Source organism: Sardina pilchardus, chromosome 17, assembly GCF_963854185.1.
Source record: "Sardina pilchardus chromosome 17, fSarPil1.1, whole genome shotgun sequence".
Lineage (NCBI taxonomy): Eukaryota > Metazoa > Chordata > Actinopteri > Clupeiformes > Clupeidae > Sardina > Sardina pilchardus.
The window spans coordinates 27,826,230-27,853,171 of NC_085010.1; the positions used below are offsets into that span (position 1 = coordinate 27,826,230).

The following is a 26,942-nucleotide window of genomic DNA, read 5'->3' on the forward strand; positions in this document are numbered from 1 at the left end:
AATCAATCAAAACAGTACGCAAGCTGGAAGAGATGAGTTTTCAGTCGGGATTTAAATAGGGGGAGAGAGTCGATGTTGCGGATGCCAGGGGGTAGAGAATTCCAGAGTTGAGGAGCAGAGCGACTGAAAGCTCTGCTCCCCATGGTACTGAGGCGGGCAGAGGGGATAGTGAGGAGGGTGGAGGAGGAAGAACGGAGGGAGCGGGAGGGAGAGGGAATGTGGAGGAGATCGGACAGATATAGGGAGGGGCGAGGTTGTGGATGGCCTTAAAAGTGAAAAGAAGGATTTTCAAATTGATTCTGAATTTAACCCGGAGCCAGTGGAGATGCTGTAGTACAGGGGTAATGTGGTGGTGAGAGGGGGTTTTGGTGATAGTGCGAGCAGCTGAGTTCTGGAGAAGTTGTAGCTTATGGAGGGATTTAAGAAGAGAGTTGCAGTAGTCTAGGCGGGAGGTGACAAGACTGTGGACAAGGATGGAGGTGGAGTGGGAGCTGAGGGAGGGGCGGAGATGATTGATGTTGCGTAGGTGGAAATATGCAGAACGTGTGATGTTATTGATGTGAGAGTGGAAAGATAAAGAGCTGTCGAGGATGACACCCAAGCTTTTGACCTGAGGGGAGGGGGAGACTAGGGAACTGTCAATAGAGAGGGAGAAACTGTCAGCTTTGGATAAGGTGGATTTGGTGCCTATAAGGAGGACTTCAGTTTTATCACTGTTAAGTTTGAGGAAGTTGGAGGTGAGCCAGGATTTTATTTCAGATAGGCAGGAGGTAAGGGAGGGCGGAGGGAGGATGGTGGATGGTTTGCCAGATAGGTAAAATATCTATGTGCCTGATCTTGCTCGTTCAGTAACTGTATGCTTCTCGGCACCTGATCCGACGGTTGGTGTAAAATAATCACAACGGTTGGTGTAAAATAAATACTTAGGCCTAGTTATTTCCAAACAAAGTTTTTTTTGTCATGTCTAGTCTTACATGGTGGTCTCCTAACAGTATTAAGACAGTTAGACAATTAGACAACCTAGTAAAAAAATAAAATATTACTATTGTACATTTGCCTCCCAAACTCGAAATGCTTCCAACACTTTCAACGCACTTTCAACATGCGACATTAGTGTGTTTGCCACACCGTTGATCTCCACATCTCCCAGACTGTGCAGTGTAGCGCACAGTGTGATTGAATCAACGGAGCACTGAGTGATTGCGAGTGTCGTGAGGTCCCCTATAGTGGGGAGTAGCTTGACACCTCACCTATTTCCACACAAGCAGGCTGATGCAGCGGTGCTTATCCCGGAGCCTGCTAAATCCCTTACTGGAGACAGTTAGTAACTGTAGCTATTTTCTGTGTCTGTTGCATTAATCTGTTTTTAATAATAAACTATTGTATTTAACTATTCCCAGCTTCCTGCTTCAAGATTTTGGTAGGCTAAAATTATAATTTCTGCCTCTGGTCTTATTCTTTTGTTTTTGGTGGTAGGGGAGAACGGGGTTAGATGTCACACTTTTTACTTAGAATTAGATTCCGCAAAAAACTGTCCTGCACAAATTCCCTTTCACGACACAAAGGGAGCCTCATGTGTCAAGATATGTGGTTTGTCAAATGCACCTTATGCAAATGTCACAACTATCCCCATAGCGGGGTAGGTTGTCCCAATATTATTCCAATGGAATGATAGGCTACCACAAATTAGCCTAAGGTATTTTTTAAAAATATGTAAAACGTTTATTTTGAGCTTGACATGAACAGGAAATATCTTATTTTCATTCCTTTCACATGAATATATATATATTTAAAAAAAAAAAACACTAATTTTACTTTTCACTTTTATTACATGTGTTTTTGTGACAACTAACCCCTCCAGGAATGTGACAACTTACCCCATATGACATTTCTAAGTCGTTTCACTGCTGCTATACATGACGGTATAGCCATAGATAATGGCAACATCCAAGGTGGTTGAGCAGGGTTTGTCCGTTTTTTACATAGCCTATATCCCTTTTCTTGACATTCAAAGTGCTATTTAAAGGTAAGGTGAACCTCACTAACTACCACCACCATCAAAGAGTAACCTATAGGCTGTCAGGAAGGTCCGTGATGGTTCCTGTTAGACCTGTTTTGAATCAATTTTCCATGTCCCGATTTCCGTATTCTTATTCTTTCATAAAATTAGACACATATTTATAACAAATGTATTGTGTGTTTAGGTGTTTTCTATTGCTTTAAGACAGATAAATTACGTTTGATTTTTAACCTCTCTTTAAGACTGATCAGGGTATGGAGGGAAGGGTGTGTGTCAGGACATTTCTCAGCTACGAGTTGCCAAGTGACGGTTGCCTAAATCAGTCTCAGTAGCATAACCTCACACACCTCAGTGCCTTGTTCAGTTATGTTAAAAGGTAGCCTACACATTCAACGCGACATTTAATTTACCTTTCGGTGGTGGATTGACTTTTCCTGCCAACGCAACTCATCAATATACTGAAAACTCACTGACCAAACTTTCCAGGCGTGAGTAGCCTATAGGTTTTTTAAATGTAATTAATTTAGCATTAGACTAAATACATTTAAAGACAAGTGAAAACCTATATAAATATGTGTGAAACAAAATCACCTTGTTCAGATCATAAAGCATGTTTCGCTCAATTGTACCTGTATTGCTACTCCTAAGTGAGAGACGAACTGTAGTTTTTGTAGACAAACTGACGAACTGACGTTATTATTTTAGCGATGGCGTATGCACAGATCAAGAGTTTTGTGATTTTGTCACTGGGGCTGCTGTTTTTCTTGGTAAGTTGACATTTGATTGCTATATAATAATCCAAATTATTCCTTTACAGTTCTTATTTTAATAGCGTTAAAGCACAGAGTTTAACATTGATCTCTGCTCTTCATGTTTCAATTAAAGGAGAAATCTGGCCAATTTTGACACGGAGCTCAGCTATCATGTTCTGCCAGTCGGAAAAAATGTGGGGAAATCTGTGCCGTCCTCCACACTATTCCGTTCAGTAACGTGCAGCTGCTGCTCTCATTTGGAGCTTCCACGTTGTACAGTTATTATATTAATATTAATATTAATATTAATATTAATAAACGATTGTATTTAACTAGGCTATATTAATACTAATATTAATACACTGCAATGCTAAATCATCGTTATCCTGGATGTAAAAGGGCACATGAAACAAGACTGTGAAACAAATATTTCATCTTTATTTTAAATACTGAATGGCCTTTAACAACACGTGCCTGCCGTGGAAATGGGAAAAGGCATGAGTTCGATTTCGGTGTAGACTTGAGGCAACAGGGAGCAACAGGTAGGCTAGGCTGAGACACGTGATTTATAGTGTTCCTTAGATTAGATTATATTAAACTTTGTTGTCATTATGCAGAGTACAACGAAATGCAGTTTGAATCTAACCAGAGTTGCAAAAAAAGCAGAAAAGTGCAATTTGGTAGGTGGTGCAGACAGGACAAGAAATGTGGTACAGTGTACAGTAGTAGCCTATGTATTTGGTTTACTGAAATTGGTTTAAAGTAGCCTAATAGAAATTAAATATGTGCAGTGTATTAGCAGTTACCTTATAAGAACAACATGTGCAGATATGTGCAATGTAGTAGCCTAGCAGTAACATTATACGAATAACAGATATCGGCAGTGTATTCACAGAATAATAAGAGAAACAGAATAAATATGAATATTCAGTATGAACCATATAGACCGATAGGCCTATGTGCAGTAATTGTATTTTTTTAAGGGCATGCCTAATAGGGGAGGGGCATGCACTGTGTGTCTTTCACTAGACATATCTATCATGCGTGCTCAGTGTATGTCGAAAGGTGTTGAGGTGCAGTGAAATCCCTCCCTGTAGCCTATTGTTACTTTTGTAGGACTGTTTTGTCTATCCATTCCAAGCCCCATAGAGAGGCTTCACTGGAATGTAACTAAAACATTCTGCTTGTGCTGTTTGTACAGTGTTTCCCACACATCTGCGGTGCGCCACAGATTCAGCACCGGCCGCCACATATTGCGTTTCGTTATTCTTTTGTATTGATTTATTTATTTTTTAACGCTATTGAAAAACACGCAGCATTCGTGTTCAACTGAATTTCCTTTCCCTGCTCTCCCTCTCTGTCAATCACGCATATGTCTCTCATACACACAAACACACGCACACACACACAGCCCCTCCCTTCCGTGCACACCGCGTCTGTCTCCATGAAAACCAACGATATCATCCCTGGAAGCGTGGTCGCACTGATGCATATGACGCTGCTCGGGTGAAGCATAAAGTTCTTCCGTAACCTTTGTAGACTATGCGTGCAACTTTTCCAAACAGTAGAAGTAAACTCCTTCTCCTTGGCCCGCTCTCATGCGCGCTCAATGGACACCCGCCCTCGACATGCACATTTATTCTAGATAAAACATTCACAATCGTGAACGCAATGACGCACAGAAGACGACTAGCTAAATTACTGTTAGCATCATTAGTAGGCTATGCTGCAGACATTTGATTAAAACTCTTGCATTCAAGTAGCCTAGAAATCTAGACGCCCCTAGCAGCAGCAAATGTAATTTGACTGGCGGGGCAGTCTAGGCACGATCCATAGAGCCAGGGAGCTGAGAACTCGAAAAAAATCAGCGGGCCAATCACAGCGTGTATAGAGTCGGTGGGTGGGCTTAACATAATGGTGACTGACATGCGACCAGGGGTGCGTTTCCCGAAAGCATCGTAAGCCTACGATGATCGTAAAGTCCCTCTTACGACCGTCTTAAGATTTGCCGACTGTTTCCCGAAACCATCGTAGCTTAAGAGCATCGTGAAAACACTCGTAGATCTACGAGTGATCCAGAGTTCTCGTTACTGCCTAAGAGCGTCGTAACGCTATGCCTCAGTGGAGTCACCAGCAGGATATGCAGGGGGATTACAACTAAGAATATAATGATCCAACTTACGTTACCATTCTTTATTGTAAATTTACTTGTGATGATTCAGATTTTAGCGTGCAAAATAGCATTCATTCAATGGACATCATGTTATTCAAACCGGACAAGAATAGCCTACAAGTTATGAAAGGACACGTTGCCAGAAACGTTTGCCATTATCTTTTTGTGTAGCCTTTTATTTTATTCTTTTTATTAGGCTTATGAGGTAAAAACAGAGAAATGAATATGTGACAATAGTCTGTTCTGCATCAAAATCTAAGCCTATAGGCTATGTTATTTAAGCCTAGCCTACACATTTCCTCATTTTCTTATCAACCTCTTTATTCACGTCTGCTTAAGTGACACGAAACATTATTGCAGAGGCAGCACACCGTGCTCTCACAAGTAGGTTAGCAAAGAACTCGCATAAACGATGTAGGAGTAAGCTAGCCGAAGCCTAATATATATCTTCCAACAAACATAAAAACGGGGAAACAATCTAATGTTAAATAATACAAAAGTATGTATGCGTGTGGTATGACCTAGGCTAATTGGAATGCTTACATGCAGATGTCAAAGGTTTTCTATTTTCGTATTGATGTTAATTAATGTATAGATCCGAAGTTCAGACGGTGGCTTAGCTATGACGTGCAGTCACCTGACATCACCATCAAATATTTCAGAACTTTTATCGTGGACAGCTCCCTTATGAGCATCGTAAGAGCAGTGCACGCGCGTTCACGCTACGAGCATGTTCGGGAAACAGTCGGCAAATCCTAACGATCAATCTTAAGATGAATCGTAGAAAACCCTCGTAAGAGTGTCTATCCATCGTTATCGGGAAACGCACCCCAGAAGTTGCGACAGTAACGCATCCTGTTATTTGAAAACAAGAAGATGATTCGTTTAGCGTTATCCTATTGCATGGAGAGGGAAGGTTACGCATCTTGCTACTTGAAAACAAGAAGATGATTCATTTAGCGTTATCCTAGGGAATTTGAAAGACAACTGTTTATCCCACCCCTCCGATTGAGACCTGTCTACGGTGAGTGTCTCTAGACCCTACATCTTGATGTGGGTCTGGCTCGTCAGGCTAGCATTCAAGTTGACTGCCAATCTCAATACCAATGTTTTTCAACTCCAAGACTTAAAGGGGCCTGTCCCAAGGAGGAAAGTAGCTTACCTGAACAGAAACTGAACAGTCCAACCAGTAGAGTATGATAAACTTAGCCTGCTACTTTGTTTACAATATTTTGAGGCTTCAACCAGACAGCTGAATTTAAGAGGTGGAGTTGTAATATGAATAGTAGGCCTAGGCCATAATCTGCATAAAGATTGCTGATATGAATATCAGAAATGTCAGTATATAGAATGTAGGCCTATAATAGAGTAATTATTCATAATTACATAATGTGTGTGTTTCAAATAAAGACAAGCTTTACATCTTGCTAAAAAATCATTCACATTATATGACAGGAGAGCAATAAAAAGGCGATGCAATGAAAAATATGGGTGCACCTACATTTTGTGCCGGTGCATTTGAAAATAGTGCCCTCCTGAAAATCTCAAATTTCTATCACTGCACTTAGACAGAAAACAAATTTAACACCCTAAACTACATACTGTATATTTTCTGAAAGCATACCTTCTAGATCAGGGAGTCCTAAACTGTGGTACGAAAGCTGCATAGGGGAAAGCGACATGAAAAGGGCTATGTTTGAAAGGTGTTTAAAAATGTTTTTCTCTGTAATTAATTCATGAGTACTGTAAATAAATCATTTTGAATTGCGATATATATTGATGCCTGGAATGCGGTATTACTGTTGTCCAGCAGTCTTTTGGATGCTGGCACAAAAGTGGCTATGGCTCGTTGGATTTTAGGGGTAAGGATCGTAATAGATGTATTGGGCATGGAGGTTGTGAGTGGAGTCAGATGTTATGAGTCTGCTCCTCGTATGAGGCACGGCACCTTGACATTTACATACATTACAGAGGTCATATGATAAACCTGCATTACTCTACATCCCCCTGTAAAATAAGTCCCGTCCGAATAGGCCTTTACATGAACCCCGTTAAGACCCACAGGTTCAACCCGTTTGAGAAGTTCCTGGCACATTCCTAAAGGTCTCTCTCAGGCTGCATCTGTCATCAGGAGATGAGAAAGACAAAAGAGGACATATGCACAAAATGGCGGTGGGACTGGAGCAAGCATGCCAGAGAACAATTGACTCTCTCACAGTTCACATCACAAGACAAATGCACAGGCATACCGAGGTCAGCAAGTTGTCCATCTCATTCAATTGTCTACTTGTACTACTTTTTTTGCAAACACACTGGGTTTGTCAACCAGGTAGCCATACAGTGCCCATAGAAAGTCATCATACCCCTTTGAAATAGATACTTTTTTTGTCTTACAGCCTGAAATCAAAACCCATTTAATTTAAAAAAAATCTTTTTCCAGTTTTATTTAGCTTACAAATTTAGCTGTACAACATCGAAATAATGAAAATAAGACAACAGTTCTGAAAATTGATACAAAATGAAAAACAAGAATGTTACCCCTAATTTAATACTTTGTAGAGCTTCCTTTTGTTTTCATTACAGCCATCAATCTGTTTGGATATGTCTCTATTAGCTTTGCACAGCTTGGGGAATATTTGCCCAATCTTCCTTGCAGAATTGTTCAAATTCAGTAAAATTCTGTGGGGAATGGTGATGGACTCTTCCCTTCAAGTCAATCCACAGATTTTCTATTGGATTTAAGTAAGGGCTCTGACTTGGCCACTAAAGGACATTCAGCTTCATATCCTTAAGCCACTGCTTTGTTCTTTTGGCAGTATGTTTATGATCATGGACTACGGTTACATGCACAGCGAATCTCGAATGAAGTCAATATTCCAGTTAAAACAAGATCAGGAATAATCCGTTTATACTGTATGTGTGGAAGAGTATTGTGTTGCCGTATTCTCATATACACAGCGATCGCTTTATTCCGGTTAGATGACCAACGTAGCTGAAGTACTTGCCTTGTTTTGGTTGCGTCATGATGTCATTTTATGAATGAAGTTGTCTCGTAACAAGTAGTAGGCCTAGTAGTTGATTTCTAACAAACTAAGCCTGCACACTAGCCTGGCTAGCGCCTACCACTTCTCAAATGAGACGTGGTCTGGCAACCAGACGTTCATTTTCTCGTATTTGAAAAAATGCCCAGATCCGTTCATTGGGCGCCACGGATGTCTATCAAATGCGTCTCTGCATAGCTCATCATGGTCTTGCTTTCTCCCCTGTTCTGTGATTGGCCACCAACATCAGGCGAAAATGGGGGCGTTAGTTTCCAGACTGCCTTAGCAGCGTGAAAGAAATCACCGCGCAAGGCAGTATGGGAACACCCAGGCTACCTGCACACAGGAAAATTAATGTGAATTGGGGCTAATGGGGGAATCCGGGGTGATTAAATAGCCAAAACACCTGCCAATAGGACATGCGCACATGTGAAAACCCATTCCAGTTTCCGATTACAGTGTATACATGACCACAAATTCCGTTTAATTCAGGAAAAAAACAGGGAGTTCATTCCGTTTTTTATAAACCAGAAGAAATCACCGCGCAAGGCAGTATGGGAACACCCAGGCTACCTGCACACAGGAAAATTAATGTGAATTGGGGCTAATGGGGGAATCCGGGGTGATTAAATAGCCAAAACACCTGCCAATAGGACATGCGCACATGTGAAAACCCATTCCAGTTTCCGATTACAGTGTATACATGACCACAAATTCCGTTTAATTCAGGAAAAAAACAGGGAGTTCATTCCGTTTTTTATAAACCAGAAGAAATCACCGCGCAAGGCAGTATGGGAACACCCAGGCTACCTGCACACAGGAAAATTAATGTGAATTGGGGCTAATGGGGGAATCCGGGGTGATTAAATAGCCAAAACACCTGCCAATAGGACATGCGCACATGTGAAAACCCATTCCAGTTTCCGATTACAGTGTATACATGACCACAAATTCCGTTTAATTCAGGAAAAAAACAGGGAGTTCATTCCGTTTTTTTATAAACCAGAATAAGGTCAAATTCGGAATGAATAAAGAGTTTACATGACTCGTGCGCAAGCCGAATATTGCTAATTTTCTGTTTCAAACAGGAATATTCCCTGCATGTAAACGTAGTCAAGGTAATAAGTTTGAGAACCGCTGGATAAGTAGTCACTGGTCCAAATGATGGGGACCTCCTAGATATCGCTCTGCTGAAGGACAGGGGGGAGCTGGGATGGGATGGTAACACACAGAGATGACTAGGCCTATATTTAAGGGTTTGCTTGTGTGTGTGTGTTTTTTTTCTCTTTTATCATTATTCAGGTTCTGTGGTTGTATATTTACGATGACTGGAAAGGTGCTAAGCCTCTTCCCAGGCCTCTCCAGCAGCAATCCAGGAATGGATCCTACAGAGTCGCTATCAACACACAAATGCTCAGAAACCCAGAGGCCTCTCCAGCCCCCGCCATGAAGTACCCAGGCCTGGGTGCCGAGGAGTGGGACCGGATACAGAGGACACTCCACTGGGGTGGACCGGACCACCAGGTCACCAGAATCAAAATGAGCACCAGCCCCGACATCTCCACCTTCATCATTAATGACTTCAAGGACACTTACCATGTGGGAGATGAACTCCGCGTCACCATTGTTGCCAAGGACTTCACCGGTGCACCGAAACGCTATGGAGGGGATTTCTTCCAGGCAAAGGTTTATTCAGACAAACTAAAGGTTATTTTATTTTTCGTTATTACTAAAAACAATATTTATCTTTACGATAAGTCTAGTCAGTCTATTTAGTGAGTGTTAGCTGAATGTTTTCTAATCTCCCTGGATGGTAGGCCAGTGTGTTTGGAGAGGTACTGGACCACCAGAACGGCACCTACTTGGCCCGCTTCACTCTGCCCTGGGCGGGCGAGGCGTCGGTGGCGGTCCGTATGATTCACTCCAGCGAGGCCGTGTTGGTCCTCAAACAGCACCAGAACACGGACCCCGACCGCATCTACTTCTATGGCTTCTTTGTGGGCAAGAACCCCCAGGGTGCCCGAGTGGTGGAGAGTGTGGAGTGCAACGTGAAATGGGACGGACTGGTGCTGTCGACCCAGAGGAACTGCTGCTGTGAGTACCAGGATGCCCGCACGAGGCTGACCTGGCAGTGCCGCAAACCCCGCAGTCTGCCCTGTGACGCCCTGGTGGACCACTCTGCGGGCGGCTACAGGAATCGCATGACAGCCCCCGAGAAGGTAGTAATGAACAGGTGAGCAGCCAGGTGACATCTTTGGGCATGTATTTATTGAGATGATTCGTTTTTGTATGGATTATTTTCATATAACTTTAGGATGGTAACTCAGTTGTTGTTGTTTTTTGTGGATGATGTGATGTTGAGGCCAACATGTGTTGTTGTTGTTGTTGTTTTTGTTGTTTTTGGTAGTGATATTAACAGGGACAGAGGTGATATTCATGTTTTGCTTCTGTTCACAACATTCTGAGAGTGAACATTTTTATACATTTCTATTAAATCAGAAGGAGTCGTCATTAACCAATGTACAGTAGCAAGTATGCACTCTCAGTTGTGCTGCTCCCTAAAGCCGCATTCACATACGCCGCTACTCGCCCATCTCTGAGCGAGAACTGTCAATGGGATGTGAATGTGTTCTAGCGAAATGTGGCCAGGACAGGCGATGCGAGGACTAGCGATGCGATGTGGGCGGGTACGGAAATAAAATAATTTTAACTTTCAACTTTCAATAGAGATGATTGGCAGTTAACGGACATGTTTGCAGTGGGAAGTAAACTAGCGGGGAGCCATGGCAACCAACGCCGGCAGCAGATATTTTTTTCTGCCAGCGAGTACAATTTCGGCGAGAAGCGAGGAGCGATGGGCGAGTAGCGACGTATGTGAATGCCGCTTAAGTATGGAGTGTAGAGTATGATCATGATGCTGTCAGACATCAGCTACAGGAAGAGTGTTTCTCAGATGCTACTTCAGCTACAGGAAGAGTGTTTCTCAGATGCTACAGTACATCAGCTACAGGAAGAGTGTTTCTCAGATGCTACATCAGCTACAGGAAGAGTGTTTCTCAGATGCTACTTCAGCTACAGGAAGAGTGTTTCTCAGATGCTACATCAGCTACAGGAAGAGTGTTTCTCAGATGCTACAGTACATCAGCTACAGGAAGAGTGTTTCTCAGATGCTACATCAGCTACAGGAAGAGTGTTTCTCAGATGCTACATCAGCTACAGGATGAGTGTTTCTCAGATGCTACTTCAGCTACAGGAAGAGTGTTTCTCAGATGCTACAACAGCTACAGGATGAGTGTTTCTTACATCAGCTACAGGAAGAGTGTTTCTCAGATGCTACAGTACACCAGCTACAGGAAGAGTGTTTCTCAGATGCTACTTCAGCTACAGGATGAGTGTTTCTCAGATGCTACTTTATCTGCTTTGTGTTTCATCAGTAAACGTGTGAACCGGTGGCTGAAGGGTGATGCACGCCTGATTAGAGTCAACGCCTCCAATGCAACTATTGGTAACGTTTTACATTTTCTATCTTACATTTAATTTTAGTCAGCACCTCGAATGCAACTATTGGTAACATTTTACATTTTCTATCTTACATTATCTATTTTAGTCAGCACCTCCAATGTAACTATTGGTAACATTGTGAATGTTCTATACATTTTCCTTTAGTCAGCACCTCCAATGCAACTATTGGTAACGTTGTAAATGTTCTATAAATTTCCTTTCAGTCAGCACCTCCAATGCAACTATTGGTAAGGTTATAAATGTTCTTACATTTTCTATTTTGGACAGCGCCTGGAGTGCAACCACTGGTACGATTTTATTCTGTCTGTGGAACTAATTACAATGTCACCCTGACAGACACAGACAGATACACACCGACATGAAAACTCGCATGGTCACTTGCATATTCTCTCATGTCCTCTCTGGGACATACTTTACTCAGTATGATGTAGTGATTTGACTGAAATAAATTGACTTACCGTTGCTGCGTTTACATGAGAGCTTTAATTCCGAATAAAGCCAAGTTAATTCGCAATAAAAGTTAATTCCGCTTTAAAAGAGACCATGTAAACGCTTATTCCACTTGAAAATGTTTATTCGGAATCAAACTTAATTCCGAATTAAGTGGTTGGTTTATACCGATGTTAAAGTGGAATTAACTCCCCTCCTTGATCATGTAAACCTTTATTACGATTCAAAGTTTAATCCGTTTGTTTGGCGCATGCTCGTACAAAGAGGATGAGGAAGCGCATGCTCGTTTCATTGCTAATTCGGCTCCGTCTTCTTCCCCCCTTCTCTGACAGTCTTCTCCTCCTCAGCTAGCAAACGTGAAGCTTGACAATGTTCTCGAGCTGCTGGTTAAATAGTAGGCCTATTCGGTTGTTAAGTCCGACGTCACGGACCCAGCAGCTATTTTGTGAAAAGACGATTATTAGCTCAGCCAGACGGTTTTTGCGACGTTGTCATCACCACCTTCGTTTTAGCGGTTTTAAAACAAAATCACTAAACTTTAACAAAGTAATCACTGTAGCTATGCAGCCAGATGATATATTAATAGGTAACATCCAGGCTTCCGCGAACAATATAGATTTGATTAGGTTGAGGCAACAAGTCCGTATAAGATGACAATTTTCTTAAAGGCTAGTCAGAATAGCGGAAAATAATAGTTTATTTTACTGTCTATGGAGAATAACATGTGAGTTTGAAAGCCGTTGGACCCGGAAAGATATTTATCCCATTATTACATCATCACTTAATAACCGAATTAAAATTACTGCGAAAACCGTTTTCATTATGTTATTGTCCATGCTGTAACGTTAACCCGAGATGACAAAAAAGCTGCTAGCCAGCTAAAGTTTGTTTTCCTCCGGTAGACCTTATTAGGCTACGTTCATGAGCCGCTTGTCCAAATACATATTTCCATGTAAACTCGAAGGAGAATATTTTAATTCCTAACTAATTAATTCGGAATAAACTAATTCGGAATTAAAAATATGATGTAAACGTGGCCAGTATGAATGTAATTCCAAGGAATTACCAAAACGTGCTGTAAAATATGCAGTGTTAAAACAGATAATGTAGAGACATTGGTTTTGCTTAAAGGGAAATTATGCAGGATTGGCTATTTCATCGCCGGTTTCGCTTTCGCTTTTCGTTTGCGCTCATGTTATGCTTGCAGATTTCTCTGCAGAGCGTCCCCTACAGCTTTAGCGTGGTTTTACCGCTCAGAGGCGCTAGGAGAAAGCGAGACAGTTGTCATTCAACCAAAAAGAAGTCTAATAACCATTCCAATGACTCTGAAGCTGACTAGTTAAGGCAAATTAAGCTAAAAAATCTTGCATAGTTCAGTAAATGTAGTTGTTGCAATGTTAAATGAAGCTGTTTCTATGACGGTTGCTAGGGTAATATTGTTGGTTGCTATAAAAACTGATATAGTTTATTTCAATGGTTACTATGTTGGTTGCTAGGTGGGTGGTGATTAAATTTAGTTGCCTTCAGGTATAGTTGATAACTGACCATTAGAATGGCTGGACAATTAAATAGTTGAGTAGTTTAAATAGTTAAATTATGAAGTGAAGTGAATTATTGTAGAGAGGACTTTTATTTTGAAAAGTTGTGGGCAGAGGTGAAACAGTTGAACAGAATCTGTTATGTAAGGGATAATGTATAGAACGCCGGTCATTATCGTTCTGAAGGGAATTATTTTCCGATAATGACCGGCGTTCTATACATTATCCCGCTTATTATACGGCTACTTGCCAAAACGAGAAGAAACGTACCACAATGTGTCTTTAGCAATGACTTAGCTACCGTTTCGTGGCTTCCGCTAACAAAATAAATAGTTCGCCACACAGATAGAACGTGACTGTTGCCATTGACAGCGGTCATTCTTTTTTTCAGAGGTCCTCTATCAAGAAATAATGACCGGTAGAACGTTGGGAAATCCCATTCAAGTCAATGGGGCGTTCTACTTGCATTGTGAAGAGCCGTATAATAAATATATATATAATAGAGAGAGAGAGAGTTTCTTGTAGAATGCAGACACAAGCTGTGTTTCCATTGACCATTAAATTGCGCAAATTAAGAGTTGCGAAAAGAAATGTGCTTAATGGAAACACACAAATTAATTAAAAAAACTCACATTTTTCAATAAAAAGTTTTTGCGCTCGGGTGAGGTGGTTTTTAGAGCGTATCGAAATGTGTATATTTCGCAAAACTGCAATGGAAACACTTTTCACGTGAGTCACGTGATCCAACAACCGGATGTTAAAAGGAACGAAAACGACGTAGAAGCAAAGAAGACTGTCGACAGGATGTGGTACCGGGAGAATGATGTAAAAATATATATATATATTTTTCATTAAAAATGGCTCGTGTCATTCTAAAATGTTGAATCCACAGCTCCTCTGTGAACTCGCCGACTACACTTTCCCAAAAACGCAGCATACGCAACCGCTCAACTAGTTTTGTTTACCCATAGCAACAACGTGGGCTGATCTACGAAATATTCCACTGACATGGCTGTGACATGATTTAAGCATACAACAAACTCCTGTGAAATATGTCATTTTTAATTTTATGTTTCTAACCCACCAAAACGTACGACCACCGCACGCTACTGCTCATTCGCCTCCTCCGCTGATGGCTGATAAAATTACTGATAATCAGCGTTAGTGCCGTGGTGGCAATTTGAAAGTATTTAGTGTAAATCTGGGTTATGTTGATATCCGCCATGTCTCCTAATGACTTACAGCACGCGAGAATGCACAAGATTTTTTTAATGTAATGGAAACACGGTAATTGCGAAAATTGTGATTTTCGACATTCAGACAAAATATCGACAACGTTTTTGCGCATAGTAATGGAAACGCAGCTCCAGAGGGGTTGACCTAGTTGAGCAGAGAGCAGCTGATTCAGGTGACGTCAGCGTAACCCCGCATTCACACTGTCTCCGTCCGTCAACGGATCTCATTCACTTTGCATGGGGCGGACTCCAAAATGCATTGTGGGTCCGTCCGTTCCTTCAGCTCCGTTGCCTCCGTCAAGAAAGTTGAGAAATGTTCAACTTTTCAGGCAGCGACGGATCCGTCAGCCAATCAGATCACGTGTATGCAAATACACATGGGGCAGATACAACCTCCGAGATCCTTCGACGGACGTAGACAGTGTGAATGCGGGGTAACTGGCTCTTTGATGGGGCATAGCTGAGCAGCTGGCAGTTGATACAGGTAGTTGATAGGCAGTTGATATAGCCTATTGTGGTGTCATGCAAAGTCTATGGAGGAAAACAATATTGTTTTGTTAATATCTCTAAAAGTACAAAGTTTACAGAAATGAAATTGTCATTGCCCACCTGTCTTTTGCAAGGAATATGTTACAAAGTTTGAACCAGGTTTCTATGTTAAACGGTTGAAGCTGAATTAGACACAGACATTTTGGTTAGGAGAAGAAGAAGAAGAGGAGGAAGAAGAAGACATTTGAATTACATTTTTTGTAATTAATTTATTCACTAAATCCCTTCATCAGACTTCCTCATACTGTCTCACCCTCAGGAGTGAGAGAGCTGTGTAAACCTGGACTGCCCACGCCGATACCAGCAGGATTTTACCTGAAGGACGTCTGGACATCATTTGTGTGCGCCGCTCGTCACTTTGCAGCGAACAACAGAGTCCAGTGTCTGAAGGACAAGCACATCTACATTATGGGAGACTCAACTAGCAGGCAGTGGTTTGACTTCCTCATCAAGACTGTCCCCAGTGAGCAACACACATTTTATTGCTTTTATTTGGATCTTAGCACAGGAGAAAAATCATCCTTCCGCCAAGAAATATATTCCCTTCATATGAATGGTTGCCATGCAACAACGAGACGCAGCCACGCTAACTTTGTGCTAGTTTTGATCATAATCAGGGACGCGAACTATCCGTTTTAGAAATCCACTTATCTAGCTCTCGGGTAGATAGTAAAGATTACCCAACAAGTTTGCGTGTTCCTTTAATATACACACTGCTCACTTATTTATGCCAGAAGACTTTTCACTACATTTCACTAGATTGTGCTTTTATACTTCCATGCAACAAATGAATTTGATTTCCTCACAGCTCTAAAGCACATGAACCTCCACACCGCTGACCAAGCCGGGCCCTTATTGGCCGTGGACACGCAGAACAACATCGACCTGCACTGGCGCTGCCATGGACTGCCCTTACGCTCCAGAAAGACCCCAATGTCGGCGCTTCACTACGTGAGCAACGAGATCGACGACATGGTCGGTGGACCGCACACGGTCATCGTCTTCAACATGTGGGCACACTTCACCAACTACCCGCTCTCATTCTTTGCCTATCGTGTGTTTCTGGTTCGCCGCGCCGTCGTGGCACTGCTTAAACGGGCGCCAGGGACCAAGGTCGTCATCAAGACAGCCAACACGGGCTACAAGGTGAGCGCTTCAGGCCGTCCTCACTCATCACTTACAGTGCACCACAGTCCAACTGTGCAACCCGTATCCTCCTGACTACCAGCAGTTCATCTTTGTCCTCTCCAGAGTAGTTCTTCCCAACCGGGGGTACACGTACCCCTAGTGGTACGCGAGCACACTGCAGGGGGTACATGAAATTTGACAGGTGTCAAGTAAACATAATAATCCTGTCAGAAATGATAGTGCGCGATTAGTTTCCCTAGGGAGAAAATAGTCTGTGGCCCAACCGCGCCTAAATCCTACAATCAAAACAGCTGCTTAGCTGCAGCCAGACAAAACACGGGTACGCTACTACGGATAAAGGCTGAAGACTCACGACTCAGAGTTTAGAGTCCGACCCTACCTGAGCCGTGCACTTTGTGTCCGAGCCCGGCCTGGCCCGGCCCGACACATTAACTGTAATAACGAGCCCAAGCCCGATTTAAACCCGACATGTAATACGTGAGCCGCTATAATTGACGTTCTTACTACAATTCCGAGTTGTTTGAACTACAGAAATCTGTTTAGAATGATCTTAATGAATAATGCAACAAGGACCAAGCATGTAAACTGCGTTGTTTGTTTATTAGGCTACACAATGTACCATATACAGCAGATGACTTGATAGACAAGGCAACTGTTGCTCATCTGTCCATTATCGTATAAAGCCCACCCTGACTAGTAGATTGGTCCAATCAGATCTTGTTCTAGCATAGTAGCACCACAACGGAATAATAGGCGCGTTCAAGTTCAACTCCAAATGACCTCTTGCAGCAACGAGAGTGGTGACAGCAGGGGAGGGCATACAAACGCTGCTATGAAGTTGTATACTCTCTACTTCCCGTAGTCTAGACTTGACCATGTGACGAAACATGAGGCACGGACCCGCATGGACCCTTGTGGATATGAAGAGGCATCTAAACACCTGCACATACGTCAGGGATGTAAAAGCCAATTAGGGCAAAGACCTGACGTCATGAAGGCAGGGTCTAGGCTCCGCAGCGCTCCGCAGTACCTAGAGGTACCTAATGCCAGACCGAACTTCCCAACCTCAAATGTTGTGGGCGGGGATACAGTTATTCTGTAAACAATAATTTAAAAGGATCATAATAAAAAAAGAAAGCATAGTCAAGGTAAAATCATTTAAAAATAAAGAATACAGACATTTATCCTATTTCCATTCATGCTTGAAAGCTGAGCCGCTAGACTAGCTAGTTACTGATGCCCACATTGTTGAGAAGATCTGATTTGAGAAACACATTTGTTTCCTGACAAACCTGTATGATCAAGGTGTTGCTTCACACACACACAAAATTGGAAGGGGGGGGGGGGGGGGGGGTGTAGACACACACACACACACACACACAGAGAAGGGGGAGGGGTGTAGACTGGTGGTTCTCCAATATCCACTTTTCATCGAAGTCACAGATTCCACCTTTAAACAAAGGATATGTTTCCTGCTGGGTTAGTGTGAGAGACATGCAAACCCAGTCTCTAGATAAAACATACCAAGGCTACTAGCTACATTTACATAAATGCATGTTTTGCTTCATCTTTTTCAACTCATAGCGGAAGATTTTTTTCAAAATCAATGTAATGCGGCTAATAGTTGGGAAATTAGTGGATAGTATACTGTACAGCGTGTGATTGTGTGTGTGTGTGTGGTGGCCTGTGTGTGTTGTAATTGCTAGAGTAGTATGTCTTAATGTGTGTGTGTGTGTGTGTGTGTGTGTGTGTGTGTGTGTGTGTGTGTGTGTGTGTGTGTGTGTGCGTGCGTATTTGGCAGGATATCTTCGGCAGTGACTGGTTTTCCATGCAGCTGGACCGAATCTTACGAGAAGCGTTCCGTGACGTGGAAGTCTACATCCTGGACGTGTGGCAGATGACCGCCTGCCACTACAGCAGAGATAACATCCATCCTCCCCCCGTGGTCATCAGAAACGAAATTGACATTCTTCTCTCCTTTATGTGCCCCCAGTAAAGAGCCAAAGCCTCCTGACCCTCCAGTCCAACGCCTTCTCTTGGTGTTCTAATGGCACCTGGCCATCTTGACTGACTGACTCTCTCGCTCGACTGGTTCCAGCACACCTGACACTCAGCACACAGGACCTGCAGGTGCCACTGAGAACAGACATTTGACCCTTTGTGTCACTGTGCCCCTGCCTGTGCATACGTTTGGAGTGATGTCACTGTTTTCAGTTGCCATTCGGTTTGCTGCCCCCTGCTGTTCCTCCTCACTCCCTCTCCTCTTTAGGTTGAAGTCTATTCCAGACATGGAAAGTTAGGGAATGTTATTGTTTTGTGGGACAAAGTTATAGAATATGAAGGAATTTTGTTGTAGCTATTTAAAATTCTCTCCAAAATATATGAATGCAAATATATGTTTACATAGAATAAATAGTAATTTGCTGTACTGCTTGCTTGAGTGGTTGTGGTTAGCCCAACTTTGCTTATTCAATGCCCATTTATTCATCTCCCACTCATACAGTATCAGGCAGCAAAATCAAGTTAAATCACCCTAATTTCTCCTCCTCCCCCTCCTCCGCCTTTAGTGCTTCCCTTCTTCCCTCAACATGGGTCGTCTACCTCTTCTTGCCTACAGACCTCTAGTCTTATAAGATGCAAATGATCTGCTTGCACGTTATATGTGTGGTTTTTTATTATTATTATTTTAAGAATGAAGAGGCCTACTGCCTTTATGTAGAAAAGGGGGACTTTTATATATAAATATACACATTTGGGCTTTTATGCCTTTAATCAGATAGGATAGTAGAGACTGACAGGAAGATCAGAGACGGTGCTTTGCATTGGATGGGGTTTGTACATCAGAGTCTGACTGCATTTTGACTCAGTTTTGACTCAGTTCCTTCACCATCTCACCACCGTTATGTGACCCTTCAAAGCGAAATCACACTCTAAAAACTACTGGGTTGAAAACGACCCAAATTGGGTTGTTTCTCACCCAGGGCCTGGGTCACTATTGGACAGCAAACGTCTTGGGTTAGAATGACCTAGCATGTTGGGTTGGTTATTTAACCCAATATATGGGTAAGAAAGTCAACCCATATATTGGGTTATATTGGGTCATTCTGACCAGGATGTTGGGTTACAGTGACCCAGAATATAACTGTGTCTTTTTGACCCAATAATGGTTTAGATTAACTTCTTTAATTGGGTTTATCTGACCCATCAATTATGTTGAATTATGCTATGCTCATTTTTTAGATGGCAGAATGCCTTTTTAAGAAGCAAACAAGTTTAAAGAATATAATGCTGACAATTTTAAACAAATTACTCACTTAGTACTTTATCATTACTTACATAGTACATCTATCACTACTGTATGTGTTTTTGTGTTACACATTTACTGCTACAGTATAATGAGATGGAATGAACACAATCTTGAACATTTAATCTTAAATTTATTTAAAATGTATACAAAGTTAAAAAGCAGTAAATCCAGTCATCATACATGAGCAATTTGATAAAAGTACAGTTGATAATAGCATTAACATTTAAACTCAACCATTAACTTGGGAACCCAGTTCAGTTTCAGGCCAGTCCATTCAAAGTCTCTCTCTCCCAGTCACTTTCTGTCATGTGTCTGTTATTGAAGGTAGTCTGTAAGAGAGAAGGAAGCATACATTACAATTGACAGCTTCTATGAATGTAATTAATGCAAACTTCTCAGCTTGTGTGACAAATAAAAGCAAACCCACACTAGCAGCCTACAAGTCAGGTGCAATAGTTAGAAGTAATGCAGATGTATACAATATATACACCACAATTAGAAAGTTTGGGGATGCACTATATGTATCTATAGATTTATTTTCATACAGAGGACATTTCAAAGTGACCCTACACTTCTGCACAGTAGTATGTCCATGTGATATCATACCTAATCACATCTTTGCCTTGCCTTCCTGCGTACACCACCTTTCTGACGCCTAACATAGATCATCCCCATCTGACTTGCAATAGCAGCCTCTGGCTCCAGGCTGGGAATTCTGGCACCTACAAAAAAAAAAAAGAAAACAGCAATTGCCATACAATTTGTTATTGTTGATTAAGATATAAAATCATAGAATAAAAAAAAAGCAAGGTAAGTCAATCAGGTAGAAATGATAATTACCTTATGGAGGCACCCTTGCCACCATCACCGTCTATATTAATTCTTGACATCAGGGCTCTGTCAATAAAATATAAGGTTAAACAAAATGATGTGTATACTGTACAACAAACTGAATTAGTAGCAAACAATGGAAAATATGGCTAAATTGCAAAATTCAATACTACTTTAGGTAAGTGCAATAATCATGATTACTTTCTGGATTAATGCATTACATAGCACATATGACAAACAAAGAGCATGCTCAATAACATACCCTGGCCTGTAGTCCACACCCACTACGTTGAGGTCAGGGTAACAGGTAGTGCCATCAGGGTAGACCGACTTTGCCCTGGACAGTTGATAGAGCCCACTACAAAGTCATAACAGACACATGAAAGGAGGGGATAAACTAAACTGTTACAGACAGAAATGCACACATATTATAATGCTATATGCGGGTATACAGTATGTGTCTCTATCTGGTGAGTGAACTCACTTGCAGGCTTGGAATTTCTTCTGTATGGACGTAACACACATTTGGAACATTCCAAAATGCACACAGCGGTCTCAGGGCAGCAGTCCTCACACCACCTGCAAACAGGGGGAACAGAAGAAGGCTAACATTATTACATTGCAAAACTCACAGAACATGAAAAGACCATCACTGATGCACTAATGCACTCACATGCATCTTAAATAAACATATGCCTCGGTGTAAGTCATCAAACATGGCACAAAAAAAGGCTATAAAATGAAGAACATGAAGCCCAACACTACCATAAACAAACTAAAAATCCCTTTACTTGTCGGCATTATATATCTGCTAATAGAAATTCCCCAAATGCCCCCGCATTCACATACACTAGCAGCTATATGACAGATCTATCAATGAGCATACAACACTACAGCCCCTAAATCAGGAGGTCAAATAACTTAATATTAGCCTGCTTCATTCGTTTTACTGGTCCTCTTTCCAATAGCAACACTACATATTATGCATCAACACTATCATACATGTATTATGTTTAAGTAACGACCCATGCCCCATGGAAGGTCGTAAGGTAAGGTTAACGTTAACCATGTAGCGGCACCTGAGTTTACATAATTCACAGCCAGTCGTTACGTGTTCACTTTAACGCTAATGTTACAATAGCAGCCTCCTTGTTATGTACTGTTTATGTCGTGTTCTGATGACGTGCAGAGAGTACCGCGAACTTTGGATATGCTTGTCTTGCGAGTTAAGAGAGAATAAAAGTTTCCCCGAGTTTGGGTTTTTAAACCTATCTGCTGTGTCCGTATCTCCCCATAAGGTCGACTCCTCTACACTGGTGACCCCGACGACTCTTTGGACGGTAATCTTTAGAGTTTATTGAAATGACTACTAACGCAGTTGCGCTTAAACTACCGGAGTTTTGGGAAGGACATGCCGCAGTGTGGTTCGCTCAGGCGGAGGCTCAGTTCGCGATCAGACGGGTAACGGACGATGCAACGAAATATTATTATGTCGTTGCAGCCCTGGGTAGCTCGGTCGCTGTCAGGGTTGTGAGTTTGCTGCAGAATCCGCCGGAGGAAGGTAAATACGACCGCCTTAAAACGCTCTTGCTGGGGACTTTCGAGCTGAACGATTCCGACCGTGCACGTCGTTTGCTTTCGTTGAGCGGCTTAGGTGATGCAAAGCCTTCAGAACTCATGGACCACATGCTGTCTCTCCTCGGCGACCATGAGCCTTGTTTCCTCTTCAAGGAGCTCTTTCTTCAGCAGCTGCCAGTGGAGGTGAGGTCTGCCCTTGCTGGTTCCTCCATCACGGACTCCCGCGACCTGGCTAAAGAGGCAGATAAGTTCTTTTCTGTCATGCAGCACTGCAGGGCGGCTGTACACCACTGTGCTGCTGGATCATCACCACCAGAGGGAGCTCTTGTCGTCGCGGCAGCACAGCAGAGGAAGCAAGGCCTTTGTTACTACCATGCTCGTTTCGGACCTAAGGCTACGAAGTGCCGCCCACCCTGCTGTTTCAAGGCACCGGGAAACGGGGGGGCCGGCGCTCATTTACAGCAATGAGTGTCGGCCATGCAGGCGGGTTGCTGTTTGTCACTGATGCTGCATCCGGACGTCGTTTCCTCTGTGACACAGGTGCGCAGGTAAGCGTTTTGCCTGCTACAGACCTGGACATTCAACAGGGTAAGCGGGGTCCCGTCTTGGAGGCCGCGAACGGTAGCTCCATCCAGACTTTTGGTGAGCGCAGTGCTATGGTGTGTTTTGGTGGACAGCAGTTCGACTGGACCTTTGTTGTGGCAAGAGTGTCCACGCCCCTCTTGGGTGCGGATTTTCTTTGTGCTCATGGCCTTCTGGTGGATGTTAAGAACCAACGCCTGGTCAACGCCGAGACTTTCTCCTCACTCCCTTGCACGCGCAGCAGCTCCAGTTCATCCCTCCTGTCCAGCACCTTTGCAGTTGACGAGTTTTCACGCCTCCTGGCGGAATTCCCCGCCCTCACCCAACCCACCTTCTCGTCCGGTGCGGTCAGACATGGTGTGGAGCACCACATCGCAACTGTTGGTCCTCCTGTTTACGCACGTGCTAGGCGCTTGGATCCTGCAAAGCTCGCCATTGCCAAGGCAGAGTTTGAGACACTGGAGCGCCTGGGCATCGTACAGCGTTCTAACAGCCCTTGGGCTTCACCTTTGCATATGGTCCAGAAGCCTGGTGGAGGCTGGCGTCCGTGCGGTGACTACCGTCGTTTGAATGAGGCCACTACACCCGACCGCTACCCTGTTCCCCATATTCAGGACTTTTCTGCTCGCTTGGCTGGTACGGTCATTTTTTCAAAGGTGGACCTCATCCGTGGATATCACCAGGTGCCGTTGCATCCACAGGACATTCCCAAGACTGCTGTGATCACTCCTTTTGGTCTGTTCGAGTTCCTCCGGATGCCTTTTGGATTAAAAAACGCCGCCCAGACATTCCAGCGACTCATGGACAGTGTTCTGCGTGATTTGACGTTTGTTTTTGTGTACCTGGATGACATCCTCGTGGCTAGTACTTCCAAGGCTGAACACCTGGCGCACCTCAGGGCTCTGTTTCGGCGTCTGGACGATCACGGACTGATCGTTAACACGGCAAAGTGCCATTTCGGTTTGTCTGCCATTGATTTCCTTGGCCACCATGTCACGAGCAAGGGGGCGGCTCCGCTAGCTGCTAAGGTGGACGCCATTTGTCAGTTCCCGCGACCAGCCACGGTTAGAGCCCTACAGGAATTTTTAGGCATGGTGACTTTCTATCATCGCTTCGTCCCACACGCAGCTCACCTCATGCGTCCCCTCTACGAGGCTCTTAAGGGTAGGGCTGCTAAACTCTCCGTTGACTGGACAGAGGAAAGGACTCAGGCATTCATGGACACCAAAACGGCCCTGGCCAACGCCACCATGTTAGCCCACCCAGCCTCAGAGGTACCTATCGCCATCACCACTGACGCCTCTGATTTCGCTGTGGGAGCTGTCCACGAGCAGCTGGTCGATGGTGCCTGGCAGCCGCTGGCCTTTTTCAGCCGGCAGTTGCGCCCAGCAGAGAGGAAGTACAGCACTTTTGACCGGGAGCTGCTTGGCCTTTTCCTGGCCATTCGACATTTCCGTTTCATGCTGGAAGGCCGATCATTCACTGCCTTTGTGGACCACAAGCCTTTGACTTTTGCTATGGCCAAGGTTTCGGAGCCATGGTCTGCCCGGCAGCAGCGTCAGCTTTCTTTTATTTCGGAGTTCACCACAGACATTCGTCATGTGGCAGGAAAGGACAATCAGGTGGCCGACTGTCTTTCTCGTCGTCTTGCGGCAGCGGTACATCTCGGCGTGGATTATGCTCGCATGGCGGCGGACCAGGTCCACGACGCTGACGTCCAAGCTCTCAGGACTGCCATCACTGGACTTAATTTGTCTGATGTTCCTTTTAGCGGCGTAGATGTCACTATGCTTTGTGATGTTTCTACAGGTCAGGCCCGGCCTATTGTCCCTAGCAGTTGGCGCAAGCAGGTTTTTGATGCCGTTCACGGCCTCTCCCATCCCGGCAGGAGGGCATCACAGAAGCTGGTGGCGGCGAAGTTTGTTTGGCATGGCCTCAAAAAGGACGTCCGTGACTGGGCCGCCGCCTGCCTGGAATGTCAGCGGGCCAAGGTACACCGTCACTCCAAAGCCCCTCTGGAACCTTTTCACGTTCCAGAGAGACGTTTCGACCACGTGCATGTGGACCTAGTGGGACCTTTGCCGCCATCCCACGGTTTTACTTACCTGCTCACCGTGGTTGACCGCACCACTCGTTGGCCTGAGGCCATTCCACTTCAGTCCATCTCCACTGCAGATGTTGCGCGGGCTTTCCTGGGCACATGGGTCGCCCGTTTTGGCGTCCCCTCTGACATCACATCGGACCGTGGCTCACAGTTCACATCAGAGTTGTGGACTGCCGTCGCCAGCAGCCTTGGATCGCAACTACACCGCACTACAGCTTACCACCCGCAAGCCAATGGACTGTGTGAGCGTTTTCACCGCTCGCTGAAAGCCGCGTTGCGCGCGAGCCTCTGTGACGACAGCTGGGTGGATCGCTTGCCTTGGGTGATGTTAGGTCTGCGTGCTGCTCCCAAGGAGGATCTCTTTTCATCCGCTGCCGAGTTGGTCTATGGACAGCCTCTGCGGGTACCTGGTGATTTCTTGCCTGATGTTACCCACCCATGGTCTGCTGGTCAGCAGCGGCGAGCGCATCTCCAGGGTGCCCAGGTTTTTGCGCCGGTGCCCACCTCTCAGCATGGCATGCCACGTTCACAACTGCTGCCAGGTTTGCAGAACGCAGCATATGTGTTCATTCGCCATGATGCTCACCGCAGCCCTTTACGTCCGCTCTATGATGGTCCGTTCCGGGTGCTGGAAACGGGGGACAAATTTTTTGTCCTTGACATCGGGGGTAGGCAAGACCGGGTGTCCGTGGACCGCCTCAAACCGGCTCATCTGGACTTGAGCTCTCCGGTGGTGGTTGCCCAGCCCCCACGGCGGGGCCGCCCTCCAGCTACCACGCTTCCACTGTCAACAAGCCCCGCACTTCCGGTTCCTGCGGCCGCAGCGTCTGGTGGCCAGAGTACATTTGGCCGGGCACTGCGCCCTCCTCACCGGATGAACTTGTCTGTCTTTGTGAATTCTGGGGGGGCATGTGTAGCGGCACCTGAGTTTACATAATTCACAGCCAGTCGTTACGTGTTCACTTTAACGCTAATGTTACAATAGCAGCCTCCTTGTTATGTACTGTTTATGTCGTGTTCTGATGACGTGCAGAGAGTACCGCGAACTTTGGATATGCTTGTCTTGCGAGTTAAGAGAGAATAAAAGTTTCCCCGAGTTTGGGTTTTTAAACCTATCTGCTGTGTCCGTATCTCCCCATAAGGTCGACTCCTCTACAACCACAACTTTCGTTGTGTCTGTAGCAGCTAGCTGGCTGCTAACTTTAGCCAGCATGGTAACAGCCACTTAATGTAGGTAGGCTGAGCTATTGCGCCTGATGTGTGAAAACTCACTCTACATTCATAACGACATCTCAGACTGGATTATTGCTAGATATGACATTAACTACCATTCCAAAGATTCCACATGAAGGTGAAATTAGTAACTGGAAAAGTTAACATTAACAGTTAACATCGCTAACGTTAGCAAAGTTAGCTCGCTAGCACTATCTGATTAGCTATTATTTGCTAACTAATTATGATTTCTATGATGGCTAACGGCTGTGGTTAATATTTCATTGTGAAAACAGTACATTTTTATTAAATTCCCGTTTACAATTGGCATACAAAAGTACTATAATTCTTACCTTGAATATGATGACGGCTACAGCACACAGCTCGCAGTCAGATTCATAATAGAAAAAGTGACGGTTGAAGATCTGGCTGGAGTTGCACATTCAGGCAGGGGTGGGGGATGGGCTGCTCAATGAGTTCACCCAGTACTTGGGCTGCCAGTAGTTAAGTGACCCAGCTAGTGGGTAGAATGCCCTACATCTGTTGGAGATTGAGTTCTAAACCACCAACCCTGTGGCTGGGTTATGATAAATAACCCAGCATGGGCTGACATAACCCAATAAATGGTAAAACTGCCACAACCCAGTAATTGGGTGTTGAAATAACCCAGCATTTTTTAGAGTGCAGTCGCTTTGCGCACAACGTTATTTTGAGAGAATCCACAACAAAGAAATGTTGAAAAGGTTAAAATGTTGAATTTCACGTTTTCACATAATTCAACAGTATACAGTCTACAGTTTCATATTGTGAAGTAATGTTACGGAAAAACATAAGTTTTGACTGTTAAACCCGGCAAAGATTCAACACATTTGCAGTCATTCCCGTTGTTCATGCTGCTT

At 43.9% G+C, this 26,942-nt stretch overlaps 1 protein-coding gene and 1 long non-coding RNA gene across 3 annotated transcripts in view; one reads left to right on the top strand and one right to left on the bottom strand.

The window, feature by feature from the left end:
- The first annotated feature begins 2,283 nt into the window (after positions 1–2,283).
- LOC134062186 (NXPE family member 3-like) overlaps positions 2,284–26,942 on the top strand; it is a 51,584-nt gene continuing 26,925 nt past the window's right edge. Inside the window, exons 1-8 of one of the 2 annotated variants that reach the window (XM_062518118.1) lie at positions 2,289–2,508; positions 2,726–2,787; positions 9,289–9,693; positions 9,804–10,219; positions 11,421–11,491; positions 15,540–15,743; positions 16,089–16,426; positions 18,231–18,857. In XM_062518118.1, coding sequence (XP_062374102.1) covers positions 2,728–2,787; positions 9,289–9,693; positions 9,804–10,219; positions 11,421–11,491; positions 15,540–15,743; positions 16,089–16,426; positions 18,231–18,425 — 1,689 coding nt within the window. In that variant the 5' untranslated portion in view covers positions 2,289–2,508; positions 2,726–2,727 and the 3' untranslated portion in view covers positions 18,426–18,857. Of the gene's footprint in view, positions 2,509–2,725; positions 2,788–9,288; positions 9,694–9,803; positions 10,220–11,420; positions 11,492–15,539; positions 15,744–16,088; positions 16,427–18,230; positions 18,858–26,942 lie in introns of those variants that run through there. The other variant, XM_062518119.1, reaches the window with a different exon arrangement.
- On the bottom strand, positions 20,835–26,683 carry LOC134061764 (uncharacterized). The gene is made up of 3 exons (XR_009935385.1): positions 26,397–26,683; positions 21,052–21,146; positions 20,835–20,925 (listed from the first exon to the last, which is right to left on the bottom strand). It is a non-coding gene; the product is annotated as an uncharacterized LOC134061764 (long non-coding RNA).